This window comes from Mustelus asterias, chromosome 7, assembly GCF_964213995.1.
Source record: "Mustelus asterias chromosome 7, sMusAst1.hap1.1, whole genome shotgun sequence".
NCBI lineage: Eukaryota > Metazoa > Chordata > Chondrichthyes > Carcharhiniformes > Triakidae > Mustelus > Mustelus asterias.
In genome coordinates, this window is record NC_135807.1 from 56,236,720 (window position 1) to 56,258,640 (window position 21,921).

At 41.2% G+C, this 21,921-nt stretch overlaps 1 protein-coding gene across 2 annotated transcripts in view; it reads left to right on the top strand.

Annotated features, from left to right (window-relative positions):
* The window catches only part of rock1 (Rho-associated, coiled-coil containing protein kinase 1), a 147,259-nt gene that overhangs the window by 88,779 nt on the left and 36,559 nt on the right, over positions 1–21,921 (top strand). For both annotated transcript variants that reach the window (XR_013498315.1, XM_078216081.1), the window contains exons 17-22: positions 2,052–2,158; positions 4,233–4,383; positions 5,469–5,629; positions 11,589–11,773; positions 16,798–16,867; positions 21,106–21,209. Coding sequence is in view for 1 of the 2 variants with exons in the window: in XM_078216081.1 (XP_078072207.1) it covers positions 2,052–2,158; positions 4,233–4,383; positions 5,469–5,629; positions 11,589–11,773; positions 16,798–16,867; positions 21,106–21,209 (778 nt within the window). In the remaining variant the exon portion in view is untranslated. The remainder of the gene's footprint in view (positions 1–2,051; positions 2,159–4,232; positions 4,384–5,468; positions 5,630–11,588; positions 11,774–16,797; positions 16,868–21,105; positions 21,210–21,921) is intronic.

The following is a 21,921-nucleotide window of genomic DNA, read 5'->3' on the forward strand; positions in this document are numbered from 1 at the left end:
TTGATATTTGTTAACAATATGTTGTCATTAATAACCTTTGGACTATTTCCTTCTTGCTGGCAAGTGGAAAAATGTGTCTCCTCTTCCACACGTTTCCCTTTCCTCCCCAGAAGAATTAGTACCTGATCAGCACCACCCTATGATAGCACTGAGGAACTGACTGAAATAAAAGGCCTCAATCAGTCTATGGTGATACTACTTAATGGTATATGGCCTACGTGGATGTTATTGGGCCAGATTTTGCAATCAGTGGCATTCTCGTGGCTGACATTTGTTCACACGCTTTCACAGGCTTGTCAGTGGAGCTGTCCCCTCATCCACCACCTGTTTTCAGTGCTACACCCTCTGCAGGAGATCTGTGAACAGTAATATGACAGAGTTCGCCAGCCAGTCGATTAAAAAACCCTCACGAGACACAAATAGCACTAAATTATGATCTTTGGCCCCGGATGTTTGGGTGTTGTAGGTACTCTTTAGGGACCACAATGGCACATGTGTCACGCATACACTTTTGGGGTTAGTCACATCATATTTCACATTGGTTGAGGACATTAGCGTATGTGTTATAAACAGCTGCTGGAAATAGTCAAAGAGGCAGATCATAATGTGCGCACTGATTTAATGGCAATGGTGCCATTTTAGACCTCAATGCTCCGACTGTAGGCTCCTTGTAATCTTGCAAAACTGAACACTCGTTTAGCAGCAGGCAGAGCCTTCCAGCAAATCAATCTAGAATCAACTGTTTACAGATTAATTGCTGGTTGATATTTTCCAGCTGTTGCTTTGATTCTACAAGTCTTCGATGCTTTGTATAGTTTAGAGGTTGTTGTATGGTAGCTCCTAAAGAATCTTTTGCTGACTGCAAGACATCTGCACAAATCAGTTGTTCCCAGACATGAGTGCATTTCCCTTACCATACAGCATGATCTGGCAAATGAACATAGGATACTTGGATCAGGACAATCTTCTGGGAAAGTTTGTGGAGGGCAGGAGGCCATTACCAGTCCAGGCTATTCCTGGAGTTATTCTTACATCTGAACCTCAGTGAGGAACAAATTGTGCAATACCTATGCTTCAGTAAGGATAACTTCACTAAAATCTATCAACAACTGCAACCTCAGAACTGGACAAGGATCCATTGCCTTCAGTGGCTATCAAGGTGACAGTGAACTTTTATTCATCTGACTCCTTTGAGGTCTGTGTTGAAGGTATTTGCAACAACTCACAGTTTGCACTGTATTGTGGCATGATGGTGGTTGTTGACATGCTCTATTCATTGCGCATTAACTACAGCGTGGAGAAAGCACAAGGCTCCATTAGGATTGCAGGCCTCCCCATGGTGAAGGATGCAGTTGACTGAAAATGCTTAGCTTTCTGGGTGTCATATGTCTACTCTGCTGTATACTGAAACCAAAAGAGATCTCACTTCCTCAGACTCCAACTGGTGTATAACTGTAGGCAGAGAGTCATGCAAGTCAATGTCTGGTAGCCTGCCATAAGTCAGGATGCCATCATTCTGTGTCGGCCTACTGTGCTATCTGCATTTGAACTGCCACAGCAAACGAAAGGGTGGCTATTGAACCAGAGGTGTTATGCTCTATTAGCCACTAATCAATTCCCGTACACTCCTCATCCATTTTTTGGATTTCCTCCATACTTTCTCCATTCAGCTTGGTTCTCTACTGTTTTACAAATCTTATGAACTGAGATGATGAGTATCAGCATGGTATCACAATAGAACTTGTTTCTGTCTTCACTGAATGCATAGGAGCAAGGCTTACTGAATAACCTTTACAAGCAGAAATTGACTGATTTTGCTTGAGGGCCCAAGGAGTGAAGTCAGTGGTGATATTCCACCTGCTGGCCAAATTGAGATCTGCTAACTCGGCACAGACCATGGATCAAACCTGTGACTCATGGTCTGTGTAACTTAAAATTGTACTATGTGTTGGGGTGGGAGGGTGTCTTTATTGGATTAGGTTGTTAGTACATCTCTTCTAGAAAATCCCTAAACACAGATGAATAATCAGATAATGACAACATTTTTTCAGCTCGAACTACTTCTTTACAAGAAGAACTGAAAATGACAAAAATGAATCTTTCGAAAGCAGAGATGGAGAGGAAACAGGCACAAGACAAACTTAGCAATCTGGAGAAGGTAAATACAGAACTGGGATAATATCTGATGAAAGGTCATTAACCTGAAATGTTAACTGTTTCTCTCTCTCGTCAGCTGCTGCCAGACCTGCTGAGCATTTCCAGCAATTATTTTTCTCATAAAAGCTGCACATCCCATCCCATATCCAGGAAATAAAGGGATAACAGTTAGAAACAATATTCTCAAAATAAGATTTAAAAACGTTTAATGAGGTAATAGTTGAGACATTTGCCCCAATGACATATAGACTGAATGTCCAACGGATTTCATTCAACAATTCACTTAATTACCTTCTTTTGCACGACTAATTAAAAACTTTAATCCCACAATTATGAAACACAAATACCTAGATTTACACACATTATCCTTAAACATTATGTGACAACAAGTACTTATTTTACAATGCATTTCTGTTCATTTGCCTTACTTCTTTGACTTAGCTCTAATTTAGTTAGATTTGCAAATTTTATTATATGATTTCTACTAATCATTCTCTGCATCCTCAGTGTGACCCTCAGGATGACAGTCTAACTCTAAAGTTTTTCCTCAATGTTTGTTAATACTCTGAATATTTCATCATCAGTGTCAAAGGCAAGACCAATAGTATCATTGTCTACGTTTTTAGTATCATTGGGCAGAACCTTGTGGAGAGGCAGTGAGGCTCCCAAGTTGCCAATTTATGAGAAGGTCTGCCACATCTTGTGCCATTGAGACTTAACAAGCCAGCAACGGGCCTTCTCCCGGAATCAAGGACATGGGGGTGGAAGTCACTGTCTGTGTGGAGTTTGCACATTCTCCTCGTGTCTGCGTGGGTTTCCTCCGGGTGCTCCGGTTTCCTCCCACAGTCCAAAGATGTGTGGGTTAGGTTGATTGGCCAGGTTAAAAATTGCCCCATAGAATCCTAAAATGCATAGGTTAGAGGGATTAGCAGGTGAATATGTGGGGGTAGGGCCTGGGTGGGATTGTGGTCGGTGCAGACTCGATGGGTCGAATGGCCTCCTCCTGCACTGTAGGGTTTCTATGATTCTACGAAGTCCCACCCACTGAGAGCTATCAGCCAATTGGAGGCTGGCAGCTATTCTTTATTCAGCAGTGCCACTGAGGAAGTGATGCCTGCAGCTGGTACTACACTATCCCATCCCTCAGTGGCCCAATCCTGGGTCCCTCGAACAGGCACTCAGTGTAAAAAAGCAAATTACTGCAGATGCTGGAATCTGAAACCAAAAGAGAAAATGCTTTAAAATCTCAGCAGGTCTGGCAGCATTGACAAAGCTTTGACAAAGAGTCATGTGGACTCGAAATGTCAGCTTTTTTCTCTTCTTACAGATGTTGCCAGACCTGCTGAGATTTTCCAGCATTTTCTCTTTTGGCACTCGGCGTAATTGAATGAGGGATACCCACCCGCAAGTCCTATGAGTCCAAAAGCAAAGGATTGTTTCCACATGATGAGAGCCCTGCCCGCCACTGGGTTAATAGCATCAGCGCAGGATGAGGCCTTAAGTGTGCAATAATTGCCCACCTATTTTACTGTTGGGATGAACTTGTGAAGATTACATGGATTAATGTCATTTGTTTTCCTTCATGCTTCAGCAATTCCATTTCTTCTACCCTTTTCAAAAGTGCAAGTGTTTGGTAATTGAATTCACAACATAATATATAAATGTAACACAACTCCATCTGTAACTGTTACTAAATGCTCTGGAGAACAAATATAAAATAAACTTTCCACGTGAGCCTATTTAAAGAAAATTACGTTTGTCAATTAATGTTCATCTCGTTCCCCACTTTCGAACTTTGCATCATTCATTGCTGTAAGGAGGACAGGTAGTCCTTTGTAACTCTTATGAAAAGGTACAGAATAAAACCCAAGAATTATTTATTTATGTGTCGAAAGGCACATGCCTTTACTCAGCACTTCTCTCTGCAGCACAGCTATGATTGGTAATTCCTTGCAAACAATTGTGGAAATCTTTTCTTGTTGTCTTCCGCTTACACCAAGAAAGACAAGATAACATTGCTTCCTCAGTCTCTTATGCTCACTCTGTATAATAATTGTGATTCAATTTCACTGTAGGAAAAGAATAATTTGGAAATAGATTTGAATTACAAACACAAAATATTACAACAGCAGCTGGACCAAGAAATAACGGAGCATAAAGTAACTAAAGCACGATTGGTAGATGAGTATGAATCCATAGAAGAAGCAAAGTCTGTGGCCATGAATGGTTAGTATTTTCAAAGATTATTTTTCATGCAAGTGAATTCAAGGATCTCCAGTGTAAATCTGGGGACCAACCTAGTGCATACAGCATGTTGGTGCATGGCATATCGGACAGTTACTAAGGAATAGGAATAGGTAATAGGCGGCACGGTAGCACAGTAGGGCGGCACGGTAGCACAGTGGTTAGCACTGCTGCTTCACAGCTCCAGGGTCCCGGGTTCGATTCCCGGCTCGGGTCACTGTCTGTGTGGAGTTTGCACATTCTCCTCGTGTTTGCATGGGTTTCCTCCGGGTGCTCCGGTTTCCTCCCACAGTCCAAAGATGTGCGGGTTAGGTTGATTGGCCAGGTTAAAATTGCCCCTGAGATGCGTAGGTTAGAGGGATTAGCGGGTAAATATGTGGGGGGTAGGGCCTGGGTGGGATTGTGGTCGGTGCAGACTCGATGGGCCGAATGGCCTCCTTCTGCACTGTAGGGTTTCTATGATTTCTATGATAAATGCTGGCTTTGTCTCAACCCTGAAATAAAACAAATGTACAGATGAAAACTACCATTACAGAAGTCATTGTTTAATAGATATATTGGTTACCTCAACCAATATGAGTTTTTCTTTATTAGTACCTTTGATTATTCAAAGTGTCAGTAAATCCATCCAGTATATCTACCAGCAGCCTTGCTATCTGGTGACTGTTCTGAAGGATTCCAGAAATATTTTGTTTTAGTGCATGAATCTTAAGGAAGTAGTTACTGATGTTAGTGCGCATTTTTTAAATATAAATGCACACTGGATGTCAAGTTACAGAAGATTCAGTACAAAGTAGGATGCGTGTGAAGAAGCTTTGACTTGGTTTGAATAGAATAATTATTTCGATATTCAGCTAACTTTTATGACTTCCTAATACAATTAGGAGTAGTATAAAAATGATTTTATTTGCAGTTGAAATTTTCTGAAATTTCATTTAGTTTTATTGATTCAATGCATGTTCTATCATTGGCATCTCAAAATCATATGCCTATGATAACTATTCACTTTAATATTTGTATTATCCTAAAATGTTGATGTATTTTAAAACTTATTTGATACTATTCAGAAATGGATAACAAGCTGAAAGAGGAGAGGAAGTCCAGACAGAAAGCAGAGAATCAGGTGATGGAAGTGGAAAAAAAGCTTTCTATGTTGGAAGTCGATTTAAAGCAGTTCCAACAAAAAGTGGAGCAGCTCAGTAAACAGAAGGAGAGATTGGAGGATGAGGTGAGAGCTTGTAAACCAAGGTTTATAACTTTTGTATTTTTTTAAGAATTGTGTTTCTCCCTTTGGAAGCAGGCAGATTTTCTCTACAGATCTTTGGGTACTTTGACAATGTGAAGAGAAACAGATTGGTGAAGACTAATGTAGGTCCCTTACAGTCAGAAAGAGAAGAATTTATAATGGGGAACAAAAAGTGGTTGACTAACTAAATACATCCTTTGGTTCTATCTTCACAAAGGAGGACACAAACTACATACCAGAAATGTTGGGGAACACAGGGTTTAGTGAGAGGGAGGAACTGAAGGAAATTATTTTAGTAGAGAAAAGGTGCTGGGGAAATTGATGGGATTGAATGCTGATAAATCCTAAGGGCCTGATAATCTATATTGCAGAGTACTTAAGGAATTGGTACTAGAAATAGTGAAACAAGAACAAAGAAAATTACAGCACAGGAACAGGCCCTTTGGCCCTCCAAGCCTGCACCGACCATGCTGCCCGACTTAACTAAAACCCCCTACCCTTCCGGTGACCATATTCCTCTATTCCCATCCTATTCATGTACTTGTCAAGACACCGCTTAAAAGTCACTACTGTATCCGCTTCCACTACCTCCCTCAGCAATGAGTTCCAGGCACCCACTACTCTCTGTGTAAAACATCTGCCTCATACATCTCCTTTAAACCTTGCTCCTTGCACTTTAAGTCTATGCCCCCTAGTAATTGACTCTTCCACCCTAGGAAAAAGCTTCTGAGTATCCACTCTGTCCATGCCTCTCATAATCTTGTAGACTTCTATCAGGTCTCCCCTCAACCTCCATCGCTCCAGTGAGAACAAACCAAGTTTCTCCAACCTCTCCTCATAGCTAATGCCCTCCATACCAGGCAACATCCTGGTAAATCCTTTCTGTACCCTCTCCAAAGTCTCCACATCCTTCTGGTGGTGTGGCAACCAGAATTGAACACTATATTCCAAGTGCGGCTTAACTAAGGTTCTATAAAGCTGCAACATGACTTGCCAATTTTTAAACTTAATACCCCGGCTGATAAAGGCAAGCATGCCATATGCCTTCTTGACTACCTTCTCCAGCTGCATTGCCACTTTCAGTGACCTGTGTACCTGTACACCCAGGTCCCTTTGCCTATCAATACTCTTAAGGGTTCTGCCATTTACTGTATATTTCCTATCTGTATTAGACCTTCCAAAATGCATTACCTCACATTTGTCCGGATTAAACTCCATCTGCCATCTCTCCGTCCAAGTCTCCAACTGATCTATATCCTGCTGTATCCTCTGATGGTCCTCATCGCTATCCGCAAATCCACCAACCTTTGTGTCGTCCACAAACTTACTAACCAATCCAGTTATATTTTCCTCCAAATCATTTATATATATTACAAACAGCAAAGGTCCCAGCACTGATCCCTGAGGAACACCACTTGTCACAGCTTGGATGCATTGGTGGTCATCTTTCAAGATTCTATAGACTCTGGAACAATTCTTACAGATTGGAGGGTAGCTAATATAACCCCACAATTTATAAAAGGGACGTAGAGAGAAAACCAGGCAGTTGTAGACCAGTCAGCCTGACGTCGGTAGTGAGAAAATTCTAGAGTGGGAAAAACAGGAAAGCAGATTATTATCTGAATGGCGATAAATTAAGAGAGGGGAATGTGCAATGAGACCTGGGTGATCCATACACCAGTTGATGAAGGTAAGCATGCAGGTGCAACAGGTGGTAAAGAAGGCAAATGGTACGTTGGCCTTAATAGTGAGAAGATTTGAGTACAGGAGCAGGGAAGAAATTTTTACTCATCTCAGCCCTATAAGGTTTCCCCTATATCACTAAGATTATAGCCCTGGTTCTGGACACCTCAAAGTAAGAGTTTTAACAACACCAGGCTAAAGTCCTGCATAGCAAATAAACCTGTTGGACTTTAACCTGGTGTTGTTAAAACTCTTACTGTGTTTACCCCAGTCCAACGCCGGCATCTCCACATCTGGACCCGGCCACCATCGGGATCCTTATATAGGGCCTTGGTGAGGCCACAACTGGAATATTATGTGCAGTTTTAGTTCCCTATCTGAGGAAAGATGTTCATGCTAGTAGAGGAATTGCAGTGAAGGTATACCAGACTGATTCTTGGAATGGCAAGACTGACATGAGGAGAGATTGAGTCATTTAGGATAATATTCACTGGAGTTCAGAAGAATGGGTGGGGGGGGGGGGGGGTGGGGGGGGGGGTGGGGGGGGGGGGGGGGGGGGGGGGGGTGGGGGGGGGTGGGGGGGGGGGGTGGGGGGGGGGGGGGGGTGGGGGGGGGGGGTGGGGGGGGGTGGGTGGGGGGGGGGGGTGGGTGGGGGGGGGGGGGGGGTGGGGGGGGTGGGGGGGGGGGTGGGTGGGGGGGGGGGGGGGTGGGGGGGGGGGGGGGGGGTGGGGGGGGGGGGGGGTGGGTGGGGGGGGGGGGGGGGGGCGGGCGGTCCTCAAAGCAAGCTATAAAATTATAATAGGACTAGACAGGTCAATGCAAGACGAATCCCAATGGTGGGGGTGTCCAGAACCAAGGGTCATAGTCTTAATAATATGGAGGAAACCTAATAGGACTGAGATGAGGAGAAATCTCTTCACCCAGAGAATGGTAAGCCTGTGAAATTCACTACCACAGGAAGCAGTTGAGGCCAAAACATTGTATGTTTTCAAGAGTTCGATACAGCTCTTGGGTGAATCGGGATCAAAGGATATGAGGGTAAGGCACGATCAGGCTATTGAGGTGGATGATCAGCCATGATCACAGTGAATGGTGGAGCAGACCCGTAGAGTTGAATGGCCTACTTTTGTGCCTATTTTGTATGTTTCTATGACAAAAAAAGCAAGGAGGCATATTGTGAGCCACCATACCTGAGGAACGGGGCCTGAAAACACCGGCAAGCCCAAGAGACCCGCCCCCCCGCCCCCAGCAAACAAAGGGAAGGTCCTTAACCGCTACCATGTAGGTCAACCTCCCACCCACCACTATAGGTTAAGTCCGCCCTCCCCCTTAATCACTGCCAGCATCCGGACATCTCTGGCGCCCTCCTGAGAGCTTTCAACCATAATTGAATTTGCACAAGTGGCGTACAGGCCCAGAAAAACCCTCCATTTGAAACATTTGGTGCTACAGTAGCCAGTTTCTTAGTAAATTAGTAAAATTATACTCAAAAGCTTTTAAAATGTGCCTGTTAGTCTCCCTGCACCCAAAAGAACTAGATTTACTTCTCAAAGTTTTTTCAAAGGCCTGCAAATGAGCACAATTAACGGAAGAAGCTTTCAATGTTGATAAATTTAATTTGTTTTTTGAATGGGACCTGTATCTATTGAAGTGTTTTTGTAATTAATGTAAAGGATCATAAAAACCCGATCTTAGGCAAATTATACTTTAAAAAGCGGTGCAGCCAAATGGAAACCCCAGACCCAAGTATCTGGATTTCAGGAACATATTTGACATTATCTCATGGAACACTTATTTGCAAGGTATGTGTCCATGGGATAGATGGCAAAATATTTGGCTAAATTGAAACATTGCTGATGATAAATTGACCATGGAGCCTGGTGGTGATATGGGGACTTGTTAGAGTAGAAAGTGATTACCAGTGGAACATCACAGGGATTGGTGTTTGGGCTGCAGTTATGCATGATTTTCAGAAATTACTTGAAGAATGGAATATTGTCTGAAGTGTTTAAATTTGTGAATGATACCAGGTTGAGAACAGTGGCCAATGGTACTTCATGGTGGCACAGTGATTAGCACTGCTGCCTCACAATGCCAGGGACCCGGGTTCGATTCCCAGCGTGGGTCACTGTCTATGGGGAGTTTGCATGTTCTCTCTGTGTCTGCGAGGGTTTCCCAAGGGTGCTCTGGTTTCCTCTCTCAGTCTGAAAGACGTGCTGGTTAGTTGCATTGGCCACGCTAAATTTTCCCTCAGTGTACCCGAATAGATGCCGGATGTGATGACTAGGTGATTTTCACAGTAACTCCATTACAGTGTTAATGTAAGCCTACTTGTGACACTAATTAAACTTTAAACAATGTGCAAAGATTGACAAATGAAGCTCAACACAAATAAGTAGAAACTCATGAAATTAGGCATCGAAAGGAAAATATGGAGTACATTTTAAAAGTAGATGTGTTTGAGGGAATGAAGCAGGAGAGATCTTTGGGTTTTTGCAGATAGAAACATAGAAAATAGAAGCAGAAGTAGGCCATTCGGCACTTCGAGCCTGCTCCACATTCATTTTTATTATGGCTGATCATCAAATTCAATATCCTGATCCCATCTTCCCCCATATCCCTTGATCCCTTTAGCCCCAAGAGCTATATCTAATTTCTTCTTGAAATCAGACAATGTTTTGGCCTCAACTACGTTCAATGGTAGTGAATTCCACAGATTCACCACTCTCTGGGTGAAGAATTTTCTCCTCACCTCAGTCCTAAAAGTTTTACCCCTTATGCTCAAACTATGCCTCTTAATTCTGGACTTCCTCCACCAACCGGAACATTCTTTCTGAATCTACCCTGTCTAACCCTGTTAGAATTTTATAAGTTTCTACGAGCTCCTCTCTCACTTTTCTAAACTCCCAATGAACCCAATCCTAACCGACGTGATCTCTCCTCCTGTGACAGACCTGCCATCCCAAGAATCAGCCTGGTAAACCTACACTGTACTCTATCTACAGCAAGGACATCCTTCCTCTGATAAGGACACCAAAAGTGCACACTGCACTCTAGATGTGGCCTCACCAGCGCCCTGTTCAATTGCAGTAAAACATCCCCATTTCCGTTTTTGATTCGGTGTTTGTGGGTGAAGAAAGCAAATTCAATTTTGAGATGTGTTAAGTTTTATCTCCATATCATAAAAAAAGTGGAAAGTTATTGGAGAGAGTTTGGAGGGAGATTACAGAGCTGATTCCTGAACTGAAAGGCCTTGATTATAAGGAAAGATTGTTCACCCTATGAAACTTCTCTCGAGAAAAGAACACTGAGGCAAGAGATCTTGATGAGTGTGGAGAGTCTGGGTGCCTGAAAGCTCTTTTATCAGGCACAGGGTTCAAGAATTGGGGACAAAATTGATAATTAAAGATGCCAAAAAAAAGGTCTAAACAACTTATTTGTTTTAATTAGAAGGTGATGGAATTGTGAAGCTGGTTACCAATGAAATTATGCCAGACTACAATCACGGACACAAAACTCCACACAGACAGATACCCAAGATCAGAATTGAACCTGGATCCCAGGTGCTATGAGGCAGCAGTGTTAACCACTGTGCTGCCCAGAAGAACTCTGTGAGCATGAAGTGATTTGAACACACAACTTTAGCCTAAAACATGGCTACATCATTCTTGTAAAAAATAAATCATAAAAATTGGACTTTCACTGTAGTTGAGTAAATATCTGAAAATAGAGCAGGTTGATTAACATTTCAAGCAAAAAGCCATCATCCAAGGTTCATGATGGAGGGTCTCTAATTAAAATTATTTAAAACTTGCGTTCTCTTTTCTGATGCTGCCGTGTATACCCATCATTTTTGTTTTATCTGTGTAAACAATTTCCCCGTGGTCTTTAACTAGAAGTAAATACAGCATCTCATTGAGGTCACTCACTACCTTTGGCCAAGAGGGCTGACAACAAATTCCCAGACTCCTATTAATGCAAACCCTCAAAGAAATAGGAAGAAAGTGCAAGTAACTTGGGATAATTTGCCTTCTTCCTATGGGACACATGAAACCTTCCAGTAGTGCATGTCCCAATTGCTATGCATATATTGGTTGCCATGTTTACCTTTATGACACTGATTACACTTTAAAAGTTAAATCTTTGAATGTGAAGAACATCCCGACAGACATAAAAACGCACTTTCTGCAGTTGATTCATTTCTATCTTAAATTCAGATCATTTGTATTAATGGTGATCGATATTCTTAATTACACAGGTGAAGACTCTGACATTGCAGCTGGATCAAGAGATGAATAAACGTGAGATAACAAAGAGTGAACTAAAGGCACAGTCATTGGAAGCAGACAATCTGAAAGGTTCAGAGAAGCAACTGAAACAAGAGATTAATTCATTGCTGGAATCCAAACGGTCGCTCGAATTCCAGCTGGCACAACTCTCAAAGTATTTACTTCTGCTTGGACTAGTAACATTGTATAAAATTTATTTTACATGTACTGCCTTGGGAGGACCTAGTGTAAAATTATTCAGAAAAGTTATTTTGTAGTGCATGCAATTTCAAAAAATACTCATAAAATTTAAAGATGAAATGTTCAATAATGTGGGGCAGCTTGTTGAAGTAATAGTTTTGGACTAAATATTTACATAACAATGAGCTAAATATCTCATTGCATTGGCTATTTCTGGTCTGGAGGTCAGGTGTTTTTCTGCAGGGAGTAAAAATCTAAAGTTGATCCATAGGAGAGATTCTTGCACATCTCAGATAGGAAATGAATGAAACTTGCAAAAATGCATTTTTAAAAACTCGTGTGCGACATATAGATTTATTTTGCAGTTCATTTTAAATACTAAGATATAGGAAGGAATGCTATCTCAGTAATACCTTAAATCATATAATTTTCAGATAAACCATATACCTTTCATGACCTAAGTTGCAAATTCTATCTAACGTGTTAATTTTAACTATTGGTGAAAATGGTTAGTAGTTCCCTTTTTTCATCTGCCTTAATGGCCACTCTTAATTTCTCAACTTGTTTTGAAAATAATACAGAATGGCGTATTGTGTAATGACTCACAACGTGAGACAGGAATAAGTGTAGAACATATAACCTGTTGAGCTTGCTCCTCTATTTGGTACAACCATGGCTGATCTCGTGCTTCAAATTCCCGCTTCCCAAATTCCTTGATTTCAAGAGAAACCAAAACTCTGTCTATCCCAGCCTTACATGTAGTCAACAGTGGAGCATCCACAACTTTCTGGATAGCGAATTTCAAAGATTTACAACCATTTGGGTGAAGACATTTCTCCTCATCTCATTTTGTTCTGTATTATTTTTATGATTAGTACATGCAGCAGTTTCCAGTTGAATCATCCTTCCAGTTTTCCCTGCTCCCTGTCATAAAATGTTTGCTCTGTTAGTGGTGCTGCCAACCACTCATATCCTAAATGATCTATCATGGATCATTCATTTGATTATTTTGTTAAATTCTGGATTCCGAATGGTGAACCGCATTAGGAAGCAAAGTTGTGTAGTTCCCAATCTCAGTTATACTGCTCTGAGGAATGGTAAGCATTGCCTTTGCAAGGAAAAAATCAGATGGTGTTTACCTCAGAGCCACTGTGGTTGATCTCTTCATTGCTGGCTAAGACTTGTATTGGTAATGACTTAGGGAAAAAGACCAAGTATCCCATGATCTTGGCTGTTATATGCCTAAGGACCAATGAGACTAGACAGAAGATAAGAAAGATCATTGCCTTTCATCAGAGATGTCTTTTAGAAAAGATCTAGTGGATTTAAACAGGTTAATTAAAGCTGCAGAGGCAACAATTTCATGATATTGTGCTATTTGCTAATGTCAAATTAAATCTATGATGCACACCATCTATTATTTCTGGTAGTGCTTTTGAGAATTTATAGATTGTGAACTAATATTGTTGAACCTTACGCTTAACTGTCATTATACCAGTTATTGGATAACAGCGAGTCAGTTTTTCTCTGAGTACAGATCAAAATGAAAGTAAATTCAAACAGCTACCTCTGTTTATACACTATACACAAATGATTTTTTGCACCTGGGTAATGTTATAGAATGCAATGATGAGGAAGTTGGGTAGGACAAATGCATGTGCTGTCCACAGAACAAAGGACATGTTATGCCAATATTATTTCGAATAATTAATCTCAGAACCTGTCAAACTTTAAAAAGTTTTGATTCTGTCAGGCATGCATAAAAGATTTCATGGTCGCATTTCAGTGAACAGCAGGAGAGTTTCTCTAGTATGGTATCCTGGTTAATATTTATCCCTTAAATAAACACTAAAGAAATGGGTTTTCTGGTCATTTTCACATTGCTACTTGTGGGACCTTTCTGGACCAAATTGGCTGCTGTATCTCCCAAATTTGAAAAGCAGGATCTCGAGGGTTGAAATCTCAGAATTATTCCATGTGCCACGTGCCAGTGAGGCTAGGAATAGGAAGATAGTACAGTTAAATGCGTAGCTAAAGAACTGGTGTTGGAGGGAGAGCTTCAGACATGTGGATCATTGGGATGTCTTCCAGAGCTGTACAAGAAGGACGGATTGCATCTAAACTGGAGGGCCACCTGGCAGGGAGGATTGCTAATGTCACTCGGGAGGGTTTAAACTAGTACGGCAGGAGAGTGGAAACCAGAGCAGTAGGTCAGCAAGTGAAATAACCGAGTAAGGTTAAGAGGAAGAACAGACAGAATGATTACTGAACACAGTGGGACTGGCGGTCTGAAGTCTATTTGTTTTAACGCGAGGAGTATGTCAGGCAAGGCAGATGAATTTAGAGTTTGAATTAGTACATATAACTATGATGTTGTCGTTATTACAAAGACGTGGTTGAGAGAGGGACAAGACTGGTAGCTTAACTGCATAATGTCAATTAAGCACAAGGTTCAACAATATTAGTACACAATCTATAAATTTTCAAAAGTAAGCACTACCAGGATTAATAGATGGTGTGCATCATAGATTTAATTGGACCTACCTACACATTAGCAAATAGCACAATATCATGAAATTGTTGCCACTGCAGCTTTAATTAATCTGTTTAAATCCACTAGATCTTATCTAAGGCCTGTAATATAACCCCATCAAAGTGACTGCACCCTTCCTGTTCCTGATTTCTACCCATATGGCCTCTCTGGATGAGCCCGCCAAGGTATCCTCCCTCAGTACAGCTGTGCTATTCTCCCTAATCAGTAACGTAACTCCCCAACCTCTTTTACACCCCTTTCTATCATGCCTGAAACACCTAAATCCCGGCTTCCCTCCTGCCCCCAACAATCCCAATGGCAGAGTGGCAGCAGGTTCCTCTACCAATTGCCCTTTGGCTATGCCCTTTGCGCAGTGCCGGGGGCACAGGCTGCAAGGGTGTCCATGCCCTGACCCCTTGGGGGTCCCCGATTCTTCTCTCCCCCCCCCCCCCCCCCCCCCCCCGGGTTGGGCTGCTAGTTCCCTGAAAATGGGGAGCTACTGTAATCCCCCGGAGTGAAACACTCTGACAGGATGAGAGATGCTAGCAGGCCTGGAGAATTCAGTTCCGGCTCTGCTAATAGCATTTAAGTAATATGCTAAATACTATTTAAATACCGACCCCACCTCCCAGGCGATTTCCGGTGCGGCGCAGACACCACTGGAAATCTGGCCCTGGGAAACGTACGTTGCGGCGTGAACGCTCGCAGGAACCCCGCGAATCAGCCAACACACGATTCTCCCAGCCCACTGCACTAAAAAAATCGTGCGGCGGGATGAGAGAATCGCGGCCCTAATCTGCGGGAATATTAGGCAGGAATTGGGGAATGTAGATTGGGGGCAGCTGTTTGAGGGTAAATCCACATCTGCCATGTGCAAATCTTTTAAAGACTAGTTGATTGGAATTCAGGACCAGCATGTTCCTGTGAAAATGATAGATAAGGATGGCACGATTGGGGCACCTTGGGTGACAAGAGAAATTGTGAGTTTAGTCAAAAAGAAAAAGGAGATATACATAAGGTTTAGGAAGCTAACAGACAGAGTCCTCAAAGAATATAACAAAAGCAAGAAAGAACTTAAACAAGGAATTAGGAGGGCTAAAAAAGGCCATGAAGTGTCCATGGCAAACAGGATTAAGGAAATCTCAAGGCATAATGTACGTATATAAGGAGCAAGAGGACAAAGGAGGGGATTTATGTGTGGGGCTGGAAGAAGTGGGTGAGGTCGTTAACGAATACTTTGCATCAGTAGTATGAAGGAGAAGGACGGGTGGATGGTAAGTCTGGAGAGGGGTGTGTTGATAATTTAGGGCCTGTCGATGTGAAAAAGGAGGTGGTGTTAGATGCTTTGACAAGCATTAAGGTAGACTGATGGGATCTATCCCAAAATACTGAGGGAGGCAAGGGAGGAAATTGCTGGAGCCTTGTACAAAATCTTTGTATCCACTTTAGTCACAGGAGAGGTACCAGAGGACTGGAGAATAACCAATATTGTTCCTTTGTTTAAGAAGGGCAACAGGGATAATCTAGGAAATTACAGGCCAGTGAGCTTTATGTCAGTGGTCGGAAAATTATTGGTGAAAATTCTGAGGGACAGGATTTACTCACATTTGGAAAAATATGGACTTATTAGCAATAAGCAGCATGGCTTTGTGTGGGGGAGATTGTGTCTTGCAAACATGATTGAGATGATTGATGAGAGCAGATAGTGGATGTTGTCTGTATGGACTTTATTAAGGCCTTTGACAAGATTCCTCATGATAGACTGATGCAGAAGTGAGAAGAATTCCAGCTCTCAGTGGCAATCTACCCCTCCAGATCCTGGAACCAAATTCAGCAGTTTATGGCAACCATGATCATTTGAAAGTTAAATCAGGCAAAACTGCAGTATTCCATAGTCCTGCTGATTGACTGACAATCCCAGCCAGTCTTTGCTGGGATCTGGAGGGGTAGATTGTCACTGGGAGCTGGAATTTTTCTCATTTAATTCAGTTATCAATGCAAGACAATATCACAATTGCTAAAGTGATCTGAGCTGAATAAGTAATGAGAGACAGTTCTGGCAAGCTGATTTTATCTGGCTAAACTCCATGTGTAACCTTGTGCCCTGCTAATCTGCTCTTGACTTGAGTTAGTGGAACCCGTGTCAATGACGAGAGTTTGAGCTAAATATTGGAAACCCAATAGATGGGTGCAGACTCATTAGTAGCATAATCTGGGAACTTTTAAAACACAGTCACGTGTTTCCATGCACATTAGACATCTAACTAGATAGAAAAAAAGACTATATTTAAGTCATTTTTTTCTGGTGCCATAATTTGTTGTACTGATAAAGAAAAAAAATTAAAATGTGAATGTTCACGGTTATGTGTCTAATATTTTTTGTAGATGTATTTGTCATATAATGTAGCTTTAATTTAAAGCTGGTTACTCCACTATCTGATGATGCTCTCTTTTGATTTCTTAAGGCAGTATCGAGGGAATGAGGGACAAATGCGGGAGCTTCAGGACCAGCTTGAGGCAGAGCAGTATTTTTCAGTAAGTATGATATTTTGATATTTGAGGAGTTAATTTTGAATACAATAAAAATACCCACAGCAGCACATGAGTTCTGGAGTCTACAATTAACTCCAACTACAATCTGCTCTTTAGATTCAAATTTGTTTTACGTTGTAGTCTCATTGGCCTTTTCTCAATCATACGTTATGTTCTTACTCAGCCAGCACTCCTGGAAAAGTTTCAAAGGTTTAGTTAGATTATCCTCTTAAACAGTAATACCAGTTACCATTGCATACTGCAGATCCCTACAAACTTGTCACGTTGCTCCTGTTCTTGACATTTCCAAATTTATCTGAAAAATCCAATTAAGAAAATAATTATTTTTCATTACCCTGTAGTCAGGTTGTAATACAACCAACAAACAGTTTTAGTGTTATTGGAAGCTTAATAGTGCCACTAGCAGGCATGCGGTATGTTTGTAAGTACACAAAGAAATGTGCCTTGATAATTAATGCTTTAATCATGTTCATTTTTTGCAAGCAATCCCACTGCGTACACTTTTTGTAGTGAGTTGCGATGTTATGGACATCATTGTTAGCCTTCCCGTTCTACAATACCGAATGGCATTTGATACCTAAGCACTGAAACGCAAGACGTTTGCAGTCTTCCCTCAGGAGTAAGATGGAAATGTCTGTCAAGTTTGATCGGCCACACATCATGAGTGCACCATTAACTGCAGATCATCCAAAACCTTGCACTAGATTTTCCTCTCAATCTTTGAGGCAGCCTCGAATCCATCATGTATACTTTGTTCTTGCGATGCCTCTTGTGTGTCCCACTATTAGCAATTGTGCCTTTAGCTGACGTGTCCCACCCTCTGGAATTTTCTCCCTTAACCTTTCTACTTTTATTTGTTGGAGACCCTCCTTAAAATTCCACCTTTAACCAAGTTTTTGTCAAGATTGATAGGGTAAGATATAGAATCAGGACTAGGCCTAATGGATCATCATTCAACAAGATCGTGGCTGACCTTTGACCTGAACTTCACCTTCCAGCCTGAGTACCATATGCCTTGTTTCCCTTAGAGTTCAACATTCTATCAATCTCAGCTTTAAATATACTCACTAGTAAGCATCCATAGCTCTTTCGAGAAGAGAATTCTATAAAATCATAACCATCAAAGTGAAGAAATTTCTCATCTCAGTCCTAAAAGACTGATCCCTTATTCTGAGACTATGCCCCTAGTTCTAGATTTTGTAGCCTGGGAAAATAGCCTCTCAACATCTGCCCTATTAAGCCACCTCAGAATCTTGTGTTTTTCAATGAGAAGCCTCTCATTTTTCTAAGCTTTGGCAAGAATAGGCCCACACTACTCAACCTCTCCTCCAAGAGCAATCATCCTATTCAAGGAAGCAATTTAATGAACCCCTAAGGGATGGAGACCAGTGTCTCGAGGTTTGGACTCATCAAATCCTGTACAATTGCAGGAAGAGCTCCTTACTCGTATACTCAAACCCCTTGCAACATACCGCTTGCCTTCCCCAATGCTTGCTATTCCTACATGTTAACTCTGTGCTTTATAGGCAAGGGCACTCAGATTCTTCTGAACAACAACGGTACATTGTTTCTCAAATTTAAAAATTATTCTCTATTTCCTATTCTTCCTACCAAATTTAATAACTCCATGTTATAGCTTTTAGCCATTCTCTAAAACAATCCCTTAACAGATTATTCAGGCTGCATATTCCTCGCCCCGTGATAGCAACTTGGAGGTGGAGTCCCAGGAAAATAGGTGGGAGGCATGCTGGGGCAGCTCATCAACATATTTCTCACCACCAGGGATATTTCACATGCCCAGACAGGGACCCGATTGACTGTTTGCACCATGGAGACAGGCAGCCAATTAAATTGATTACTGGCCTAATTAGGACTGACTTTGTGGACATGCCGGCTGGAACCTGGGGGCGAATAGAGCCGGAGGCTTCATACCTCAAAGATTGGGGGCATAAGCAGAAAAAGCCACATGCGGTACAAATGATCCACTTTGGTGGGTTTTGTGTCCCTCCTAACCCTAAGCCTTAACTCTTTGATTGGAATGACCACATCAAGAGCCTACTCGCCATCTTTAGTAGGATGGTGAATGCAATGGCAGCCATGAGGCCACTTCTGGGAAGATTTTGTCATCAGGCACACTGCCAGTAATTAGGGGCTCAAATACGCTGGAATTAGTTCTCAATCATGGTCATACTCTGGCCACATCTTTATAATGGCTATTGGATCAAACCCATTTCTCACTACTTGTGCCATTAATTTGTGTATCTTGTTTTGAGTGACTTTGTGCATTCAGATCAAACTTGTGACCATTCTTCCCCTGATTTGACCTTGATGCACTATTAGATCCAAGTACATTAAATTAAATTCTAACCTGTCTCCAGAATCAATGTTTTTCCACTTTCAGCAAATTCTCAATTTTTGCACTTTGATTACAATGCACTCCAATAATCGCCCTTCTGTGTCAGCCGGGTATTTTAAGCCGGGTACTTTTTCGGGGCACTGTGGTTACAAACTCATTCTGCTTCCTGCTCACAACAATTAAATACTCTTCAATCACTTTTAACTGATTTATAGTTAACTATTACTGACTGGCAATTTCTGTTGAGTAGTACTTAACTTGAAGTTTCTTGTGCACAGTTGTTAAAATTCTAAGCCAAGTTCAAAACTAAATTTCAGTCTGAGACTGCTCACCCACTATATGAATACCCTGGGTGACCTTGAAGTCTTTTTCTCCTCTATGAAGTACTTTTGAAACATTTTCTGTTAAATTACCGTTTTTGCAACTGCTACCCTGAGACTTGATGCACAAATGCATCATGTGACTATACAATGAAATTTCAAGTGCTTTACATGGTTTTAATTTTGTCACTTCACGAGTGGCTCAGTAAAATATGAAAATAGGGAATTTATTTTAGTTCATTTAGAAGTTCGCTAATCACTAAAGTAAACATGACTCAGTCTACAAAAACAAGGTGAGAGGACATACATTTAAATCTAAGCCTTAAACAAGAGTAGCAAGTAAAGCAAGAGTATTTTCCTACTGAGGAGCAGCTAAATGAAACAAAATTCCAGCAAAGGTAATTGACACTCACTTGTTCCAGATTCTATGCTAGAGTAATGCACCCACTATTTTCTTTAATTTAAATTTCTTACTCCTGTTACTTTCCTACCTCTAGTGATTATGATCCAAAATATACTCAGTATGTCTTCATAGCTTAGTTTCTTTGGTTCAGTTATTATTCTGTGGAATCTTTTCTAGTGTACCTTCATGGTCAGTGTATCCTTGTTAAGGTGAAAACAAAATTGAACACAGTACTGCACATGAGGTCTGCACAACATTTTGTATAGCTGCAGTGGTACTTTCTTATATATTTGATCATTTTAGTTCTGAAACCTAGCATCCTGTTAATCTTTTTCAACTTTTTTATTTGACGCTAGCTATTTATTTGGACAGTTAAGTCCCTTTGTTTTGTCTTTAGTGGTTCCTCTGTTTATGTTCCATAATATATGACTTTTTTGTATCTTAAATGCGTTGCTGCACACAGTATGTTAAACTACCATGACCTGTTGCTGCTATTCCACCCACTCGCTCAATTTATATCTTTTTGCAATTTTGTGCTTCTGTTCAGACTTACTTATACCACTTAGCCACTAGGTTTCAGCATTGACACTTTGATAGCATGGTTGGAAAGCACTTCAGGACATCCTGAGGTATTTTGCAATTTTCTGATCTTTCTCTTTTGATCTTTTTCTTTCACTGGTTTTCTTTTTACACTTCTCTATTCGCAAATCAAAATATGGGCTTGAATTTTTCAGATGGCAAGGCCTTGCTTCCCGTCATTCGAAGAGTTCTGCTGACTCAAGTGTCCCACAGCCATTCCACATTCAAATGAGCGTTAAGTGGTTGCAGGCGGGACTTCTGTTCCTCACTGCAGAGGAGGTCTCACCTTAGAAAGCTGCTGGCCAATCTGATTGTAGGTTTAACTGAAACAATGAAATATCATTTGAAAATCATTGTACAAGGTCTGGGAAGGAACAAGCTTAATAGGTGGAATGATCTTGTTCTAAAGTTTTATTGTTTGCCTAAGTGCAGTACTTAGATCTTTAGAAGCTGCAGAGTGAATTTTACATGCACACATTTACTTGTTAGATTATGTTAATTTATTCCTTTGCTTTCCAACATGAAGTACTGTATTTTGAACAATTGTTGGTTTTGTTCACAGACTCTGTATAAGACTCAAGTTAAGGAGCTGAAAGAAGAGAATGAAGAGAAGAACAGAATAAATAGTGATCAACAGAAGAGAATGCAAGAGCTGATCAGTGAAAGGTAAAAACTTCATGTTCTGAACTGTGTTTTCAAAGGATAATCGGTGCTGAAATACTGCAGTATCAGATGGAACACATACATATAGCTTAACTTAAACTTTATATCATCCTGTAAGTTTGTTTTGTACTTATCTAAATGCTATTGGTCTCCAGGATACAACACAAGGAAACGATCTGGGGTATTTTTGGGAAAGGAAAGCATTTTGTTCATTCCGTGTTATCACTGAATTTTGATATAATAGCTAGACCCTCATCTTTTACCTTGAAGTTTGACTTAATAGCATACTCTTTCCCATGAGGTGACTTTCTTTTCTATTGTTGCCATCACCGTCCTGATTTCAGAATCCCATCTCGGAATTGTTTTAAATCAATTGGAGTGCACTTTCACAGTTTGATTAGCCCACTCGGGGAAACTTATCGATTGATTCCAATCTATTCCCTTCTTGCCTTCTTTCTTGGCCTATTCATTGACCTTCTGATTTTGGTTGCATATAGATAACTTTTGGTATCTGCCCTGAATTTATGAACTGTCATTTCTCCGGGTACTTCCTGTGACTTATTGAAAATTAACTTTAGAATCAGGGTGGAGTGTTAAGCTTTCCCATTGGCTGATATCTAGCCTCTCAAGTCGGGAGATGCTCTGAGAGGGTCATGCACCCTGCTGAGGGTACAATTTGTTTTGCCTTACATTAAGATTCCAAACACTTATCTAA